Genomic DNA, 16,758 nt, shown 5'->3' on the forward strand with positions numbered 1-16,758 from the left:
TCCTTTTGCTTTACGTCTTTTAACATTACAGATTTTTTTGTTTATAATAATAAAACATACATGGGACATTTCCATTTATTAATAAACAACTAGTCATAATAATATCAGATGTGGTGCCACAAAAATATATCTCATTTATTGGAGATAAAGAAGCTACTTGTGAATATAAAATGCTGCAAATTGTGCTGTAGATGGAGAAGTGGGTCGATTTAAGTTGATAAAGATGGCTGAATGCAGGATGATGGCTTCTGAAAACAGCTTAAACAAGATGCAGATTCTTATTTATATGCAGTGCTGTGAAAAAAGTATTTGCCCCTTCTTGATTTATTAGTTTACAAATTTCAGACCTACCTGCCCTGTGTGAAAAAACATTACCAGCTTCAGGTAATAACTGCTTGTGCCACCATTGATGTCAGTAGTAACTGACATCAAACATTTAACTGGTATTGGAGGCCATTTTTGCCCAGTGTCTTTCTTATTGTTGAGTCATGACCTCTGACCTTAACAGAGCCAGACGAGGCCTGCAGGTCTTCAGATGTTGTTTTGGTTCTTCTGTGACCTCCTGGGTGAATTTTGGTGGGCTGGCCACTCCTGGGAAGGTTCAGCACTGTCTGCAGTTTCTCCATGTGTGAATAATGGATCTCACTGTGGTTCATTGGAGTCCCAGAGCCTCAGAAATGTCTCTGTAATCCTTTCCAGACTGATAGGCGTCAGTGACTTTGTTTCTCAGCTGTTTGTTTAGATCTTTTAGCCTGCTTCACGTTGTTAGACAGCTTCTATTTAGCGATTTCTTGATTCAACAGGTCTGACAATAATCAGGCCTCGGTGTGACAGTGTAATTAAACTTCGCTTTCCAAAAACGTAGTTAATTACAGTTAATTTAGAAAGGGGCAATTACTTTTTTACTGTATATATCAGGTTGACACCGAATGTTTATAAGATGGCGAAGTTCTATAATTCCAGTACTGTACAGTACAGTGTGAACTTACTAAATTTTGTGAAGAAATTGTATCTGCGTTTGGACATGTGTAATTAGTTGTTTTATCTATTTATTTCTTTTGTTTGTTTTCTTTCTGGTGTGTAATTGACCTCCTGCTTTGTTTATGTGCGTCTTCACTTTTATGTGAGGAGGGGTTCAATAAAAAGAAAGAAAGAAAGTCTCTTTTTTGTGCAACCGACGAGTTCAAGTGCTTTTATTTTGGAAAGCAGCCATTTACAACCGCATGTTCTTCATTTCCGGGTCAGGTTGCTGATTCACATACAGGAGGAAAGCGGCGTGTTGGGCTTATAAAGTGTAAACATGGTGCCATTATAAAAAGCGGAGAGTCATCCCGGGTGTGTTACAGCCATGGTGAGTTTCTTATTTCACAGTTTAACTTCGCAAAAGCCCAACTTTAAAGCTAACACATGTGCTAAGCTAACCAAGCTAATGGTAATTTGGGAACCTCCAGCTAGTGATGCTGAAGCATTCACGCTGCTGAGTCAGTGAAGCAGGACTTTTTCTGTTTAGTTCGCTCCTGTAGAAACCATTAACAGAAAAAAACAGCAACATGACTTCATTCTAAACTGGGTCAGTAATCTTGATCTTTTTTTTCACGTTACATATTAATGAGTATTTAAAACAGCCAAGATATTAGTTAAAATTCAAGCTTTCCATCGGTGTTTGTGAGAAAAACTAAACTTTTGTTATTTGGTATTTATACCATGTTGAGTGGTCACGATTTAATATGTTAGTTACACGAATGTTACCCCTATGAGCAAGCACTTGGTGACAGTGGGAAGGAGAGAACCCCTTTTAACAGGAAGAAACCTCCGGCAGAACCAGGCTCAGGAAGGGGTGGCCATCTGCCATGACCGGACAGGACAGAAGACAAGTTATAGAAGAGAGCCAGACATTAATAATAAATAATGAGTCAATGCAAAGACGTGTATAAATACACAGTAAGTGAAGAAGAAACACTCAGTGCATCATGGGAATCCCCCAGCAGGCTACACCTATTGCTGCATAACTACGGAAGGATTCTGGGTCACCTGATATGTTGCAATGAGAAAGTGTAGCTTCAGATTTGTAATCCAGTCTGAGTTCAGTGTGAGTAAAAATACATCCAGTGAGTGTCCTGCGACCTGATGTTTTAATATATTTTCATTTTGGTGACCTGTCTCGTTTCTCCAGGTGCCTTCAGACTTTAAAGCCCTGATCCAGAGATTTTATCATCTTCAGTCCGAGCGGGTCGAAACCTACCGGCTCTTTGAAGAGTACGTTTGAATCTCGTGATAATGCTGTTAAACACACACAGTCCTGTCTCTAGTGATTACATCATGTACACAAACAAGAGGAATCTGTATTAAATGACTAATTGCCCCCCCTTCCTGTTGTTTTTGTGATGGCTGCTGAATGTTTTCCAGGGGACACGAAGCCTACTTGAGGACAGGGCCCCATTATGACTTTGACCACTACAGGCAGCTGGTCCATGAGATAACGCAGGCGTTCTGCGGCATCTCTAAGGAAGTGCTGGAGATCAAGGGCAGGCTGCACGACGAGTTTGACAGACCAGACCTCTCCGAGCACATTGAGAAATTGCAGAACAAAGAGAAGGAGAAACTTGAACTGGTATGTAAGCACTTTCTGCATGGGTCACTTTTTAGACCGAGGCAAAGTCGAGGGGAATCTAAAATATAATATACGTCTGTGTGGTGATGAGAGATTTCCTTAACGGGCCTTTGGCAAGAAACTATGGATGCCAGTAAACATGATCACAGTAAAGGCAACAAGGCTGTGTTATTCTCTTTGTCAGAAAGCAGCACGTTCCACTCACTTCTGACCATTTGTTAAACATAAATATGTATCCTACTTTAGCGAGCCGCCGACAGCATGCCTTATAGTACCTGCTCTGAACACAAAGACACACACGTTGTTCGCACTCGTTCAGAACATCTAAAACGGTTTGTGCTAGAAAGCAAAACTATAAATATATAGATTAAAGAAGATTATAAATGACTGACCAGAAAAGTTGAACAGTTGTCAAAGAGGAATTTGTGTTGTTTAATAATGTGGTGTTAAACCGTACCTGACAGATAATGTTTCAGAACTTTTTCCAAAACTGGATGCAATTCTACTGATTCACCACAAGGAGGCAGAGTTTTTGCTTTAAACGAAAATCATTTCTTAATCGTTCTTCAGCTGAAAGCAGATTTCCCCACCATCATTGTTGAGTGTCAGAAATCATTTGTAGAGCAGCAGTTTGTTATAAATCCTCCAGTTTACATCACCGATGGAGTAAAGCTGTGAGAAAAGCTTCTGGAGGGATATGTTTGAGATTTCATATTTGAGACCTGGATCTTTTGAGGTTGATTTATCATCATTTTTTTCCCCTGTCCACCTCTCACACACATACACTCTCGATGCTAAGAGTTGATTTGAAAAGGAGGAATGATCGGGTCACTGGTGTTTCTCAAGACTTGCTGTGAAGATGCGGAGATGGTCACCACACGGTGGTGCCAGCAGTCGGCCTGTGGACTCATATTTCCATCACCGTCAAAACTGGACACACCTTTTCGACTTACTTTGTATTAAAATTGTATTAAAAGTAAACAGAATCATCTGCTAGGAGTTAAATTGCTTCAAAAAGGCACAGCACCACAAACACAAGTCTAGTTTGCTGGGATGAAATCCAGCAGTGAGCTGCCATCCGTCAGCCTCCACCGGTCATTCAAAGTGACCAGCCTGTAAGCTTTAGTATCACTTTAAATCAACACACTGTTTAAAGATATATGTGGTGATTTTTTTCTTTTTTAGTGTGAAGGGGAAAATTAGCTACAGAAACCAAAAACCTTTCTTTAAAGCAGAATGGAAACATGATTACTGCACAAGCAAGCCCTTCATCCCGAGGTAAAATGCCCAGCACAAAACCCCCTCCATAATAATGTTACCATGGTGATTTAAGTTAGGGGAGTGGCCGTTTTGATTGACAGCTGTGCAGATGCAGCCTGCTGTAGCTGGAAGCTTCACCTCCACCAGTTTGAACTACTGTAACGAACCTCTTGACCTTTTTTAAATCTTTATTATTATTAAAAATGTTGACGTCTAGGCTGGATGTTTGGTTATTAAATGATCGTTTTGTTATACCACTATAAATCATAAGAACTGTGCTTCCTTACCAGCTTACAGCAAAATAAATACCATGATGTGACCTATAACGAAGGAGAAAAGGCTAACTTAATTTTGAATGACACCATACTTAAAATCACTTGCAGAATAATTTTCTCTCCTTTCCTGTGTAATACCTGAAGTCATGCACTATTAAAGTTATTTAAACACTATAGATCTGTGTTTCCTTATTCTAGTGTGCCTACCTGCAGGTATTTGTAGATAAATATAATTTTACTGTCATTTCAAATGTGAAACATTGAAGTTCCTTTTAATTACGGGCAGTATTACAGAGTGTTGGACAAATTTGACCACCTCAGTGCTTCCCACATTTTCACAGACTTCGGTACATCTGGTGTTCAGAGATGTTGCTTTGTTCTTTTGTATAAAGGTTTACATTCCTCTATAATTCAGCTCCCTTTCTTCCAGTAATGTTATAAAGCTCCCATTATCTCCGGGTTAATCATCCGCCTTTCCTCCATCCTCTGCTGATGAGTGGTTTGCATAAATCTTATCTGATGTGCCCTCTCAACAGACGGCTAAGCTGCAGCTGGCCAAGCAGCAGGCCCAGGATCAGCCGGAGGACCAGAGCTGTCAAGAACAGATTCAGGAGATCAAGCATAAGTAAGAGCTGCCATTACAGCCCCTCAGTTTACTGTGCTCGCTTCCCATCAGCTCGCTGCTGAGAGGCTCAGTTCTTCTTCTAATTGATCCGATAATCTTTGTAACTGTTCCATATCAAACCAGCACAAATAAAAGTGTGTGTGTGTGTGTGTGTGTGTGTGTGTTGCTTCGTTGCCCAGGATCATCCAGAACAAAGAGGCTCTGAGTGAGATCATGCAGGACTTCAAGTATGACTCAGAGGAGTGCGACTGACAGCTCGCTCCCAGGAGGTAGCCTCTGTCTCGGACACTATGAGCTGCACTTATCGATCCCCTCCCCCTCCACCCGGCTCCACCCAGCTCGCCGCTGCAGTCTTATTCCTCCCGGAGGGCCTTTAACATCCATCCTGCGTGAGTGTTTGTCTGCAGGCATGCGTTTGTGTTACTTCAGGGCTCAAAGAAAGAACTCTGCTGGCGCTGTAATGAAATGTGTATATAAAATATTCAGAAGGTGTGATCGGTTTGGAGACGCTCTCTTTGTTTGGATTGTATTTTTAAATAAAGATGCTTTACAAGACAAGTTTTGCTCTTAACTAATAACCAGCTGGTGTTTGTACACTTTACATCACACACAGTAAAAATAGATAAAATATTCACTTAAATGTGCAATAAGCTAAACGACATTTGAGCTGATCTGGTGACATGCCGCAAACTTTCACTTCCAGAGACGTGTTTATCTTACATTCTGTTAAACACGAAGCAGTTTGAACTTTTTTCGAGTATAAATTTGCAGTTTTTGAAGGCGTTAATATTTTTTGTTATTGCTAACAGATCTAGCAGACAGACTGAATGAAAGGCTGCTTTGTCTCGGTTATCTCCCACTCGGGCCTTTTAAAATCAAGAGTGTGTGAGCGCACAGCCTCTGCAGCGTCCCTTGGACGGGAGTTGGACCTCTCAACACTGCGGGGACCCTGTGGACCAGTCATCTGTCAAGCTTTCTCGATGTGCGTCTTGAATTAAATGCCACAGTCACGCCGAGTTTCTGTGCTATGAATTATCTTCTTGCAGAATCTGAAAAGACAAAAGCAGATGGTTCTTACTGGGATAATTCAGCTAGGAAAAAAAAAGCCACCTCCACTAATCGTCACATTTCTCCGTGTGACTGCCGCTTTTCTCCTCGTTCTTATTCACCGTGTTGCCTCTCGCTGCCTTTCTCTCGAGGTAATCAATGGGAAGCTGTCACACTTTGCGGACAAAGACATTATTCAGACGACAGCTTGTCCCCTATAAAGAACACAAAAAAAATCCAGGCACCTCTGAGCTAATCGAGTCAGGCAAACCAAAGGTTTCTTCAAGTTCAAGGACTGAGCGTCAGAGGACGTGAACTCCTCACAGAGACTCACAAACACAGCAGATCTGGAGGCTTTGCGTGCCATTTGGGCCGAGTTATTTCTGTGAAAGGGGAACGCTCGCGCCAAGAGAAAACAAAACACAAAAGGAACACATTACCGAAGGCTGTTAATTACATTTACGTGTTTATTTCTCTTTGTTGTGGCCATCAGATGAAGATGAGAAGTCCACTCATTAAATATGTAATAAAATCAGAGTGCTCGACTGAGAGCGTGTCTACTTTCATGCTTCCACCTCTGGGCCTGTAAAGTCTAAACCGCACATTTTACCCGATCATAAAGTACAGACTGAAACTTCACAGAGCAAGTTCAAGAGAAATCCTTCCCCTTTGTGTTTGCAAAGATGCCGACCATATGATGAAGCAAAGGCAGGGTCAGAAATTCAGCTGGGGCCGCGGACACAGCCGCGCTTACCTACCTGCTTGCGCGTTTTCTGCGATTTCTGCAGCCACACCCTCCACTGATCGTACAGTTTCATCGACATGCCGCCGCAGCCGTAGGCGTGCTTGCGGACCCAGCCGAAGAACTGCTTGAGTTCCCGCCGCAGCGTGGAGTTCTGCTCGCCGCTCTTAGGGTCGCACGAGCCGCTCTGCAGCTGCTCTGGGAGGAGACGGGGCGGGGGGAGACAAAGGAAGTGAGAAGATGCGCAGGTGAAGTGTGAGCACAGGTGTGACTTTTTAAATATCAGAAGAAGTTATGCATTAAAGAAAACGAAGCATGTTCCTGACCCGACTGCTCTGTGAATATTTGGAATGATTCGTATAAGTTTAGAGTTCTTTTCAGGTCTTCATTAGACAATCAAACGGAGCAGGGTTGAATTGAGACGCTGCCTTCGGAAGGGTTGATTCTCACAGGCGGGAAAACTCGTTCAAAACAGTCGTTGCTGCAGACAAAAGCTTCGATTCCTATTTTTTCTCCTCAATCAAAGACATTAAAATACGCTTTCCATCTTTTTGTACCTAATCTGTCTGATTGCGTGATAAAAACAAACAAAGTTACTCTATCGTAGCTCAACACTGCAAAACCGAAAATCCAAACAGAACTTTAGTTTCATTGTGACGCCGTGTGTTTGTGGAAGCGACACTCAGTTTCTGGGCTCCTGTCGTCTGCCACCATCAATTCTTTATTGCAAACAACAGAGCCCGATAACGACTTCCTCCCCCTGACCACATAACCTATGTAACTCATTATCTGCCCCTCCAGCTCCCAAACCTGCTTCCACTCAGGCTTTATAGGCCCTGTGTGCGCCGCTGACAGACATGCCGCTTTTTAACTTGATCAATGTTTGAAGCCGACGACAAAAATCTATCAAACGTCCCCGCGGCTCTCCGCAGTTCCCTCTAATCCTCCGTCTGGAGATCCCTATCAAGGTACGTAGCCTATTGATGTTTGGTTCCTTTTAGGCCACATGCGGTTTGAATCTCCTTGTTCAGGATGTTGGATCGGGAAGGAGGACACATTGTTCTTTTTTTGGCTTTTAATTGGCAATGAAAGGTTGATTATTGGAGAGAACGGAAAGAACGGTCAAGATATGTGGGCATCACAGACGCTTGGGAAGCATTTAAAGGCCATTTAAGCAAAGAGACAGTCAGGGACAGGAAGTACTTTAGTGACAAATGTTTGCTACATCCAGGCTGATAGCTTTTACTTGGAGACGGCGTCTACTGTATTTCAAGTTCCTACCACTGCTGGGCGTGGAGGCGGCGGTCGGATGGCTCCAGTCGCTCCAAATGCCGGCCTTCCTCGAGCCAAAGATGCCCACTGGGTTGCACCTCACCTGGACAAAATAGACGGTCCCAGGCTGGAGGCCTGCGAGGCGGCACGATGTCAGATTGCCGACATCGTCCACCAACTGATGGAGAGGTCAGAAAGAAACAGAGTTTGTAAGGAGACAGTTTTGACAGCTGGTGGAGGAAAAACAGAAAGGCCATAAATGCCTCAACGCCGGATATCAGTGTCACTGTCAGGGACAGTAATCCACCGTGAATCCATTTCACCTGCTTTGATCTGAATGAAAACGAGGACTTCTGACCTGAAAGTGCTCAGATCCATTCTGCAACGTGACAGTGAGCTTAAACTTAAGGCTAGAGTCATACATGATCAGTCCTGCAGCACATGCTACGAGCCCCGATCTCAAATCCACAGAAGACCTGAGACAAATTCGCCAACTGTACCTGAAAACTGCAGCTGTACCAAGAAGCACGCTGCACACTCCTTCAACAGGAGATAACGATGTGATTTTGGCTCTGCTATTTTCTCCTGACTGCCTCTTATATAAAGTTAATTAATCATTTTTAATTTCACGGTCTTAGCTCTGAACGCCTCCCCACATTATTTTTAGCGTCTGAAACTTTTGTTTGCTCTGCTTTCATCCTGAATCTCCTCTGGATACTGGTGACTTCGTATTCAATAAATATTACGGTGTTTGTTTAATCTTCTCATTCAACAGAGAAACATACAAAGCAGAGAAACAGTAAGGAGCTTTGGTTAGAAAACATCAAAGAGAGTTAAAGGAGGAACATTTTGTGCACTTTTGGATCAAAACCAAGCTTCAACACTTAGAAGCTATAAATCGCTAACGACAGCAAGGAGAAGATTTGTTTTACAGCGAAGCAAGAAGCTTCATGTTCATCATTGCTCACACGTTTCCACAGTAGCTACAGAGAAAGTGCGTGTAGGCGAGTCTGCGGGTTTGTGTGCGGACCACCTTCCAGTCAGCGCTGTCCTCCAGTCGGTAGCGTATCTGATATTTGGCCTGAAACAGGATGTCCTTGAGCTCGGGGGGGATGGCCCAGCGGACCGTCAGCTGGTCCTCGAGCTCGCCGACACGATTGACCTGCACGTTGGCGGGAGGGTCTGTGGTCACTGCACACACAAGGGACATCTATTAAAGGGTTTGCATGCAGCAGGTGTAAAGTCCAACAAGGCAGGGATGACCAGTAAGAGATGAAATGAATGAAACTACTCGGAGGCTGCTTCTTAAATCATTAACACTCTTACGTGCAGCTTTAGAGTATTTACTATATTTGGCCTCATCCTTGGTCTGCTTTACCACACGATCAAAGCAAGAGCTGAAGCTTCACAGGGAATTTCCACGGTACAGATGAACTAAATATATAGCTGTCATGTGGAAGGAAAAGCAGTGCAAATAAATATTTAATGGGGACCAAATATTGTCCAACTTTATATTTATATCTTTGAACTCCATTACAGCAAGCTTGTGTTCATACTAATCGTAATTTATCTGATACCAGGACCTGGTGCAGCACCTCACGTCATCCTCTCTCTGAGACGTACCTCGCCATTCCAGCCAGCCTTCTTCCGATTGGCTGATTGTCAGAAACAGCAGGTTTCAATATCATTTGCCTTTATTTTTTCTGTAGTAATAACCCCAAATGAAAGAAGCCATTCTTGCACTGGAGAAAACAACAGCTTACGACCACAGCTTAAATAAAATGACTGTGATGGCGTGCAAGATATAGTCTGCTCAAAGTGGCATTTACATGAAAAACTGTGTTAACATGGAGCAACTCAGATTCATTTTTATTTCCAAATCACATCAGTCGCCTCAAGACAATCAGATGAACCCCTGTGAGGAAAGACTTGGAGACAGTGGGAAGGAAAAACTCCCTTTTAGCAGGAAGAAACCTCCAGCAGAACCAGGCTCAGGGAGGGGCGACCATCGAGAGACTGATTGGGTTGAGGGGAAAAATACTGGACAAAACCCACACTGTGGAAGAGACGGAGATTACTAATAGGTAATAATTTTTTTAACTGACGGCGTATAGATGCCGCTTTCAATTTAATCAGAGAAAATCATACCAAAAATAATCGCCTAAATTTGCTGCCGTCTACAGACAGAAATTCCCATCTGAGATCCGAGAAATTCAGAAATTCCTCCACATTATAAATGTGGTTTCTGCAGGACAGTGATCTTTTGCAGCTTTGCTTTCAAACAGGAAAATAACCAGAACACAACCAGCTGGTGACCAGTTGAGTGGACTCCCTACTTCAAAGGGTCGTGCTCATTATTCATTCACTGTGACGTGCTGGCATCTGTCTCCAGTTAGAAGCTACACAGCACTTATCTGCAAACCTGCACACGTCTGTCAGAAAGAAGACAACCTGCAACTGGTTGCTGCAACCTGAGATTTTTACTAATCACAGGTAGGTTTCCATATTTTGTTTTGTTTTTACTGTAGTGCGAATGACTCATTAATGTGTACCCTGGTATGATTTTTTGGACCAGCTGATTACAAAAATGTGTGTGATTAGGACAATTTCAAAGTGATACCACGTTCAGAGGTTTCCTAATTTATCATTTTAATAGTTAAATGCTATTAAAATGCTAAATTAAAAACCTGGTGCTGTTCATTTAGTGTGTGCGCTTCAGTTTAGGTCAGTCTGTAGTTCCTGCCAGAGCACGTCGTTCCCTCAGTCAGTCAGAAATAAAACAAAGTGGCTCGAGTGCTTTGAAGGGGAGGAAGATGAAGGCAAAGAGGATGGCAGCACGAGAGGGAACACTCGTTAAAAATGCTTCCCATTTGTAACCTTCCGCTTAAGACATCGCTCACTGTGTGTCGGCTGACGTGTCTCTTTGTTCGGCTCAAGATGAAGAGGGAAACGGAGCCGGCAGAACTCATTGTTTCTGGTATTCTGGCAGCGCAACGCATCACACACGGCGGCGCTCCTCCTTCGCCTCCAGCCCACTCACAGCCTCCACGCTTTCTGTTCCTCAGCGTCCAATGAGGATTCACAGAGAGAGGATGCCGAGTTCCAAAACACAAAGGCTGCTTTATGAAATGCGACAGTTTACCGGAGGCCTGTGCAAGCAGATGAGGGCTACACTAATCATAACGCCACAATTTCAATTCCAGGAACATGTGAAGCCGTCACGTGAGGGGCATCTGCTAAGGTTAACTTTTACAACATGACAGTTTTGTCTTAGAGCCACACGCTGGAGCTCTGCAGACAAACAGTTCTTACACACACACTGGACTTTCTGGACTTTGGTTTTGCACAACACTGGTCACTATATTCTTCATTTCCGGTTAACACTTGTACAGCTGCTGTTATTGTGTATATATTTATTTATATTTAGATTTCTTCATACATTCTTATATAGTTCTATATTGTGTATTTTGTTGTACAGTTATTTTATTTTCAACTTTAACTAGGAAGGGATAAAATATAAATTAAGGTTAAAAATGAAATAACTGTACAACACAAATTAGAATGAAGGGTAAATTTAACTGGGAAGAATAAGATAAAGATAAATATATAAATTAAATTGACCCTTTTTAATTTTTCATATTTATTTCCTATCTTATTCATAGCCTTTTCCTTTTTTGTTTTCTTTAGGTCACGAGCAGTTGTCCAAGCATTTCACTACATATCGTACTGTGTATGACTGTGTACGTGACAAATAAAATTTGAATTTGAATTTGAATTTGAAACGTAAAAGGAGAGGGGGAAGCGTAAAGCTGAGCTGAAACCCTCTGTTAACTTTAGATAGACGTCTCTCACTCACCTACATCGAGGATGTCCAGGGTGGTGATGTCAGAGGTAGCAGAGCCCAGCTGATTGGTTGCTTCCACCCAGATCTCGTACGGAGTGAAGAGGGCGATGTTGCGGGGGATGTAGCAGGAGTAACGCTCGTTTCCCGTGCTGTAATTGTCACACTCCTTCTCTTTACCGTGCCATCTGGACGCAAGAACAGAGACTGAATCTGGTGTTTGCCGCCACAGAGGCAGACGGTGTTTTTAGGCGTTTGCATCCTCGGAGTGAACTCTCCAGTCTAGCTGAGGGCGGCGGGATGAGATAATCACCTGTAAGCTGTGACAGCAGGTCTGGAGGCACTCACCTCAGTTTGTACTTGAGGGTGTATTTGGTCGGGACGTGAGTCTCGCCCTGACCACCCAGGCTCCAGCGGCAGCTCAAGTCCTTCGTGTTTCGGGACCAACAAGTTAGATTGACGGGCTTCTCGGGAGGCACTGGAGACAAAACGGAGCAGAAAACAGAAGAAGAAGAAGACTGGTGTCAACCTATTACAATAAATAAAATAAAAACAAACACTAATGTCGCCTTAAAGATACTGCATGAAAAAAGCACAGACAGATATAAAGATTATAATCAAGAAGGAACAAAGAGTAAGAGAGCGTTAATCACACACACAGTGAGTGTGAGCCACCTGATGCTTCATGTGGTTTTAATCGAGGTTTCTTAAAAAAAAGAATTTTGTCCAGAAAAAGTTCAGCTGGAAATCATTTAACTTTGAAATCAACTCAACTAATCTTAAAACGTTCAGATCAGAAATCTCTGAGAAAGTTACAGATTCACCACATCGAACGTCAGACTTTACTCGAGTACTGACACCTCCCTTCCTAACCTTAACTGAAACTTTTCCACAAACATAAGCAAGTTTCATGTCAGAGTGAAGGTTTATTACAACCTGAAACCCTTTGCTTTGTTTTTGGACCATCTCCTAATCTTCCCTCTCAGTATTAAATAGGCTTCGTTCCCATAAAATCATCTATTATGGAAAATATATGACTATACTTTCATAATGTAAATATTGTGTATGTGTATGAGTATAATAATTTCTGCCTTCATCAGCACATTAATGCAACAATGAGAATTATATTAACCTGTAGTATCACTTTAATAAAAATAACTATGATTAATGTGATTCTTATTATAACTTGCACAAATGAAGATTTCTGATTAGGCAGACCGTATAATAACAGCTGAATTCTTTGAATTTTGCCCCCTACAGGACGACACAGGAGTTACATCTCCTGGTTCATGTCGCCTGTTAGTGAGTTTATTCTGCAGTGATTGCAGTTCTGCAAAATTAATACTGAGCTAATAAAGCTGATCATGTAATTATGAAGTGTGCTCATTTATAATGTCATCTGCAGAGTCAGTGTTCACCCTCCACTTACTGCCCACGTAAAGGCAGGATCCAGCCAGGACGCGTCCGTCCGCTCCGTGGCACACCAGGTTGTCTCCGGACCGCTGCTGGGATCCACTGAGGCCGTGAAGGGTGACGCTGAGGACGCTGGGGGACACCACACTGTAGGCGCTGCTGGACACGCGCGCTCCGTTCAGCGTCCAGTATAAAGTGCTGGCGTGCACGCCGAGCTCAGGGCTCAGCGTGCACGTGGCCGTTAGACTGGAGCCAATCAGCAGAAAGGGATCCTGGGGGGAGATCACCGCCACATCTGGGTGTTGGAGACACATGGACACAAAACAACCTCTTAAGCCAAAACCAGTATGAAGGCTTCATGTGATAATCAAGTCCTGTCATAATCAAGTTCTCAAAGTCTAATTAGTATTATGCTCTATTGTATTGTGCATCTGCACCTTATTGTTGTCAATGTCTACGCATGGGACAGTGTGAAACGTAATTTCAATTCCTTTGTATGGCAAGTACATTTGAAGAAATTGACGAATAAAAGTATTCTATTCTATTCTATTCTATTCTCTAATTACTGAATGTGACAGAATAAATACCCAGAATCTAAAGTTGTTTAAGATTATCTACAAAACCAGAAGATCCTCACATCCAGGCCTGACCAATAAAATAATATAATACATCATCTATTGACGGTTTTTAGAACAGTCCCTCTCTCTTCCCCCGTCTACACATGAATGTGGAATAATTTAACCAAAACGTTCCTCGGAGGTGAAAAATCCTGTAAACTTGCTAATGTTCTCTTTCCTAACAGGACTACATTTAGATTTGAGGTTTGTAGCTTCCCCCCAGTCATCGTTTAACCATAATTAACTGCGCTTTCTTCAGCAGCATCCCCAACACAGCGCTCGGCGGCTGTTTGTCTGAGTGTTTCTCAAACCGACAGCAGAGCCCGAGGTGAAACCACAGCACTTATAACAAGAAATCATTAGAGGCAAAATTTTTTGGCCAGCCGTGGGAAAACGTGTGTGTGCGCGAGTGTGTATTCATATCTTTGTGGGGACCAAAAATGGGAAGTTTACTATACTTGTGCGGAGCAAAATCCCGGTCCCCACGAGTTTGAAGGCATTTTGAGACTCAAAATGTGGTTTTGGTGACTGGGTTACAATTGGGCTACGTTAGGATTAGGGTAAGGGTTATGGTTAGGGCTAGGCATTCATTTTCCATGGTTAGGGTTAGGGTATGCATATGTCAATGAGATGTCCCCACAAGATATGAACAACCGACGTGTGTGTGTGTGTGTGTGTGTGTGTGTGTGTGTGTGTGTGTGTGTGTGTGTGTGTGTGTGTGTGTGTGTGTGTGTGTGTGTGTGTGTGTGTGTGGGAAGCAGCAGCCTCTCGGCACATATTTATGACCCAGTAATGAAGCGGATTTATGGAGCCCCGCTAGGATCAGTCAGAGAGGTCACCCCGGTTTACTGGTGAAACCCTTGAATGCTTTTCCATACCGCGACCGTCTGAGGCGTGAGGTTTGCCCCTGTGATTGATGCCCATGAGAAGCCCTCCTCTCTGTGTTTGAATGGCACCACCGGGCTCCTTATTCACAGATATTTGAGTTAATATGTAGAGTTTTATGAGCCATGCTGCAGGTGGGCGGCGGATAAGCTTTCTAACATATGTTTCACTTCAGTGTTTTAATCTGTAATGTAAAGAGAAAATGTCTGAGGAACAGCACAGCAGTTCTCATCTTCGGCCCTCGGTGAGAGGGAATTAAACACAGTGCTAATTATGAGCGCAGTAAACAATATATCTGTGATAATATGAAAAATGAATACTGTTCTAACTGCACACCTCAGTTTTCTGTTATATGCAGGCACAACATCCCATAGTTCATCCCTTGGGTTAGATGCCTTTTCATGCTCGCATGATTCAGTGGTCAGTGTTAACAAACAAACAAAACCCATTCCTCTGAAAATGGTCAGGCCTGACGACAGGACCGAACATGAGCGAAAAGGCAGCCAATCTCCAAAGAAACACTTTCAAAGACCTTCAGAAAGCTGGAGAACTGTTGCTCAAGAGCTTCTTGGAGGCAAAATATAAAAATGTTTTAAAGGGAAATTAGGAGTGGCTCAAGACTTTTGCACAGTGCTGTATACAGTTATCTGGCATCAGTTTTGCCATAAAGCAAGTACAAAGTCATAGGTAAGATTTCCTCTATGATCTTCTTCTTATTACCTCACTGACTGTCAGGTATCAGACAGACACATTTACTGCATTAATACATTTTAAATAACGTTATTTTGCAGATAGTTCTGAGTTAGTTTAATCCTTATAATCGCTATGATTAAGAATAAGAATTTTTACAGGTGAGGAACAAACTTGTTCACGCAGTTGAACATGAACTTGTTCTCTTGCTTCGAGCGCTGCTCTGCACTCTCCTTTAGACAGGATCGAGGTGACGTAGCTTTACCTGAAGTTACCGAAAGTTCGGTGTTACTCACGTGTCGTGGAGAACAACACGCGTGGAACCAGGAGGATCACCAACACGATGGGAATCATGCTTCTCTCTGCTGCTGTCCGCTCGCAGCTCCAGGAGCTGAAGCTGGAGGAAGAACTGCGCAGCTGCACTCCGTGAGAGAGGATCCCTCCTCTGACTGCAACCCTCACGCCCCGCCCCCCACAGACACACACACACTTGCACACTTTCCCTGCTGCCATCGTTCCGATGCAGAGAGATGCTTCAGGTGAGGCGGTGACAACTGTCAGGTTTGAAAATCTCACCTTTCCTGACATCACCACGCCTATTACAATATGTCATTTCCTGTCAGTGTTAGGCGAGGCTTTATCCTCACCAGTTAGTGATGGAAGTTAAAGTCATGTGATACTAAATGATTTTAAAAAAGAAATATTCTTATGTAAAGAAACGAAACCAGTCATCAGTCCAAGTATCGAGCTCCCTGTTCTCTCACAGCATATTTTTTTAACACAACCCCACTGAATGCAAAAGCTGTGTTGTTTGTTTTGTTTTTACACCTGTAAAACAACTTATTTTAAGTTATTACAGTTTATTAGCTCTAATGCAGGAGAACAGGTAATACTGTATTTTGTGTTTTTAATAATATTTGGGCTGCAGTCTTTCACCACATGGATGTAATGCTCTCACCTCTGAGTGAATCTGATCCTGAAGAGTGGGAGGCATACAGTTGTAAACTCGCCTAATCCAGATGTTATTTCACAAAACACATTTTAAAACATCTGCACCAAAGATATTTTTACCGATGTAAAAATGGATTTAAAACATCGCCCCTGCATTCACACAGAATTGGCACTAATGAGATGACGGGAAGAACAATGCAGAATAAAAAGTGCATCACGTGTTCTTCCAAACACAAGAGGAAAAACTGTGAAAGCTCATCTGCAGGTGAGGCTCTGCTTAAGTTTTTACACAGAAAATGGAGCGCTGCTCAGGTCGATGTCCTCAAGATCACAGCATCAGCATCAGAGGGTCCAGAGAGTGATTAGAAATATTAAGAATAAAAAATGACACTCGCCCACAGATATCCACCCAAAGCAGAAACGAGTAATGGACAGTCAGAGACAGAGGAGGAGCCAAAACACTCTGTTTCATTAAGAGCTTACACACAGTTAGCCCAGACACTCTCAGATACTGTCAGTTACTCACAAA

At 42.8% G+C, this 16,758-nt stretch overlaps 2 protein-coding genes and 1 long non-coding RNA gene across 3 annotated transcripts; 2 read left to right on the top strand and 1 right to left on the bottom strand.

Annotated features, from left to right (window-relative positions):
- Positions 1-1,239: 1,239 nt before the first annotated feature.
- On the top strand, positions 1,240-5,329 carry rex1bd (required for excision 1-B domain containing). Its single transcript, XM_026158988.2, has 5 exons — positions 1,240-1,351; positions 2,174-2,256; positions 2,407-2,611; positions 4,683-4,771; positions 4,951-5,329. The coding sequence occupies exons 1-5, from the start codon at positions 1,349-1,351 to the stop codon at positions 5,021-5,023; spliced, it is 453 nt and encodes a 150-aa protein (XP_026014773.1). The 5' UTR covers positions 1,240-1,348; the 3' UTR covers positions 5,024-5,329.
- Positions 5,267-15,806, bottom strand: crlf1b (cytokine receptor-like factor 1b). The gene is made up of 8 exons (XM_026158986.2): positions 15,575-15,806; positions 13,103-13,381; positions 12,022-12,151; positions 11,689-11,861; positions 8,866-9,023; positions 7,842-8,010; positions 6,577-6,758; positions 5,267-5,820 (listed from the first exon to the last, which is right to left on the bottom strand). The coding sequence occupies exons 1-8, from the start codon at positions 15,789-15,791 to the stop codon at positions 5,797-5,799; spliced, it is 1,332 nt and encodes a 443-aa protein (XP_026014771.2). The 5' UTR covers positions 15,792-15,806; the 3' UTR covers positions 5,267-5,796.
- On the top strand, positions 10,185-13,635 carry LOC145424212 (uncharacterized). Its single transcript, XR_013905198.1, has 2 exons — positions 10,185-10,325; positions 13,079-13,635. It is a non-coding gene; the product is annotated as an uncharacterized LOC145424212 (long non-coding RNA).
- Positions 15,807-16,758: the final 952 nt, after the last annotated feature.

This window comes from Astatotilapia calliptera, chromosome 23 (assembly GCF_964374335.1).
Source record: "Astatotilapia calliptera chromosome 23, fAstCal68.1, whole genome shotgun sequence".
Classification (NCBI taxonomy): Eukaryota; Metazoa; Chordata; class Actinopteri; order Cichliformes; family Cichlidae; genus Astatotilapia; species Astatotilapia calliptera.

Coding starts and splice junctions, on each gene's coding strand:
- crlf1b (XM_026158986.2), bottom strand. CDS start 15,791: ATGGCAGCAGGGAAAGTGTGCAAGTGTGTGTGTGTCTGTGGGGGGCGG. Junction 11,862..12,021: donor ACCCTCAAGTACAAACTGAG/GTGAGTGCCTCC, acceptor TCTTGCGTCCAG/ATGGCACGGTAAAGAGAAGG. Junction 6,759..7,841: donor CGCCTCCACGCCCAGCAGTG/GTAGGAACTTGA, acceptor GTCTCCTCCCAG/AGCAGCTGCAGAGCGGCTCG.
- rex1bd (XM_026158988.2), top strand. Junction 2,257..2,406: donor ACCTACCGGCTCTTTGAAGA/GTACGTTTGAAT, acceptor AATGTTTTCCAG/GGGACACGAAGCCTACTTGA. Junction 4,772..4,950: donor ATTCAGGAGATCAAGCATAA/GTAAGAGCTGCC, acceptor TTCGTTGCCCAG/GATCATCCAGAACAAAGAGG.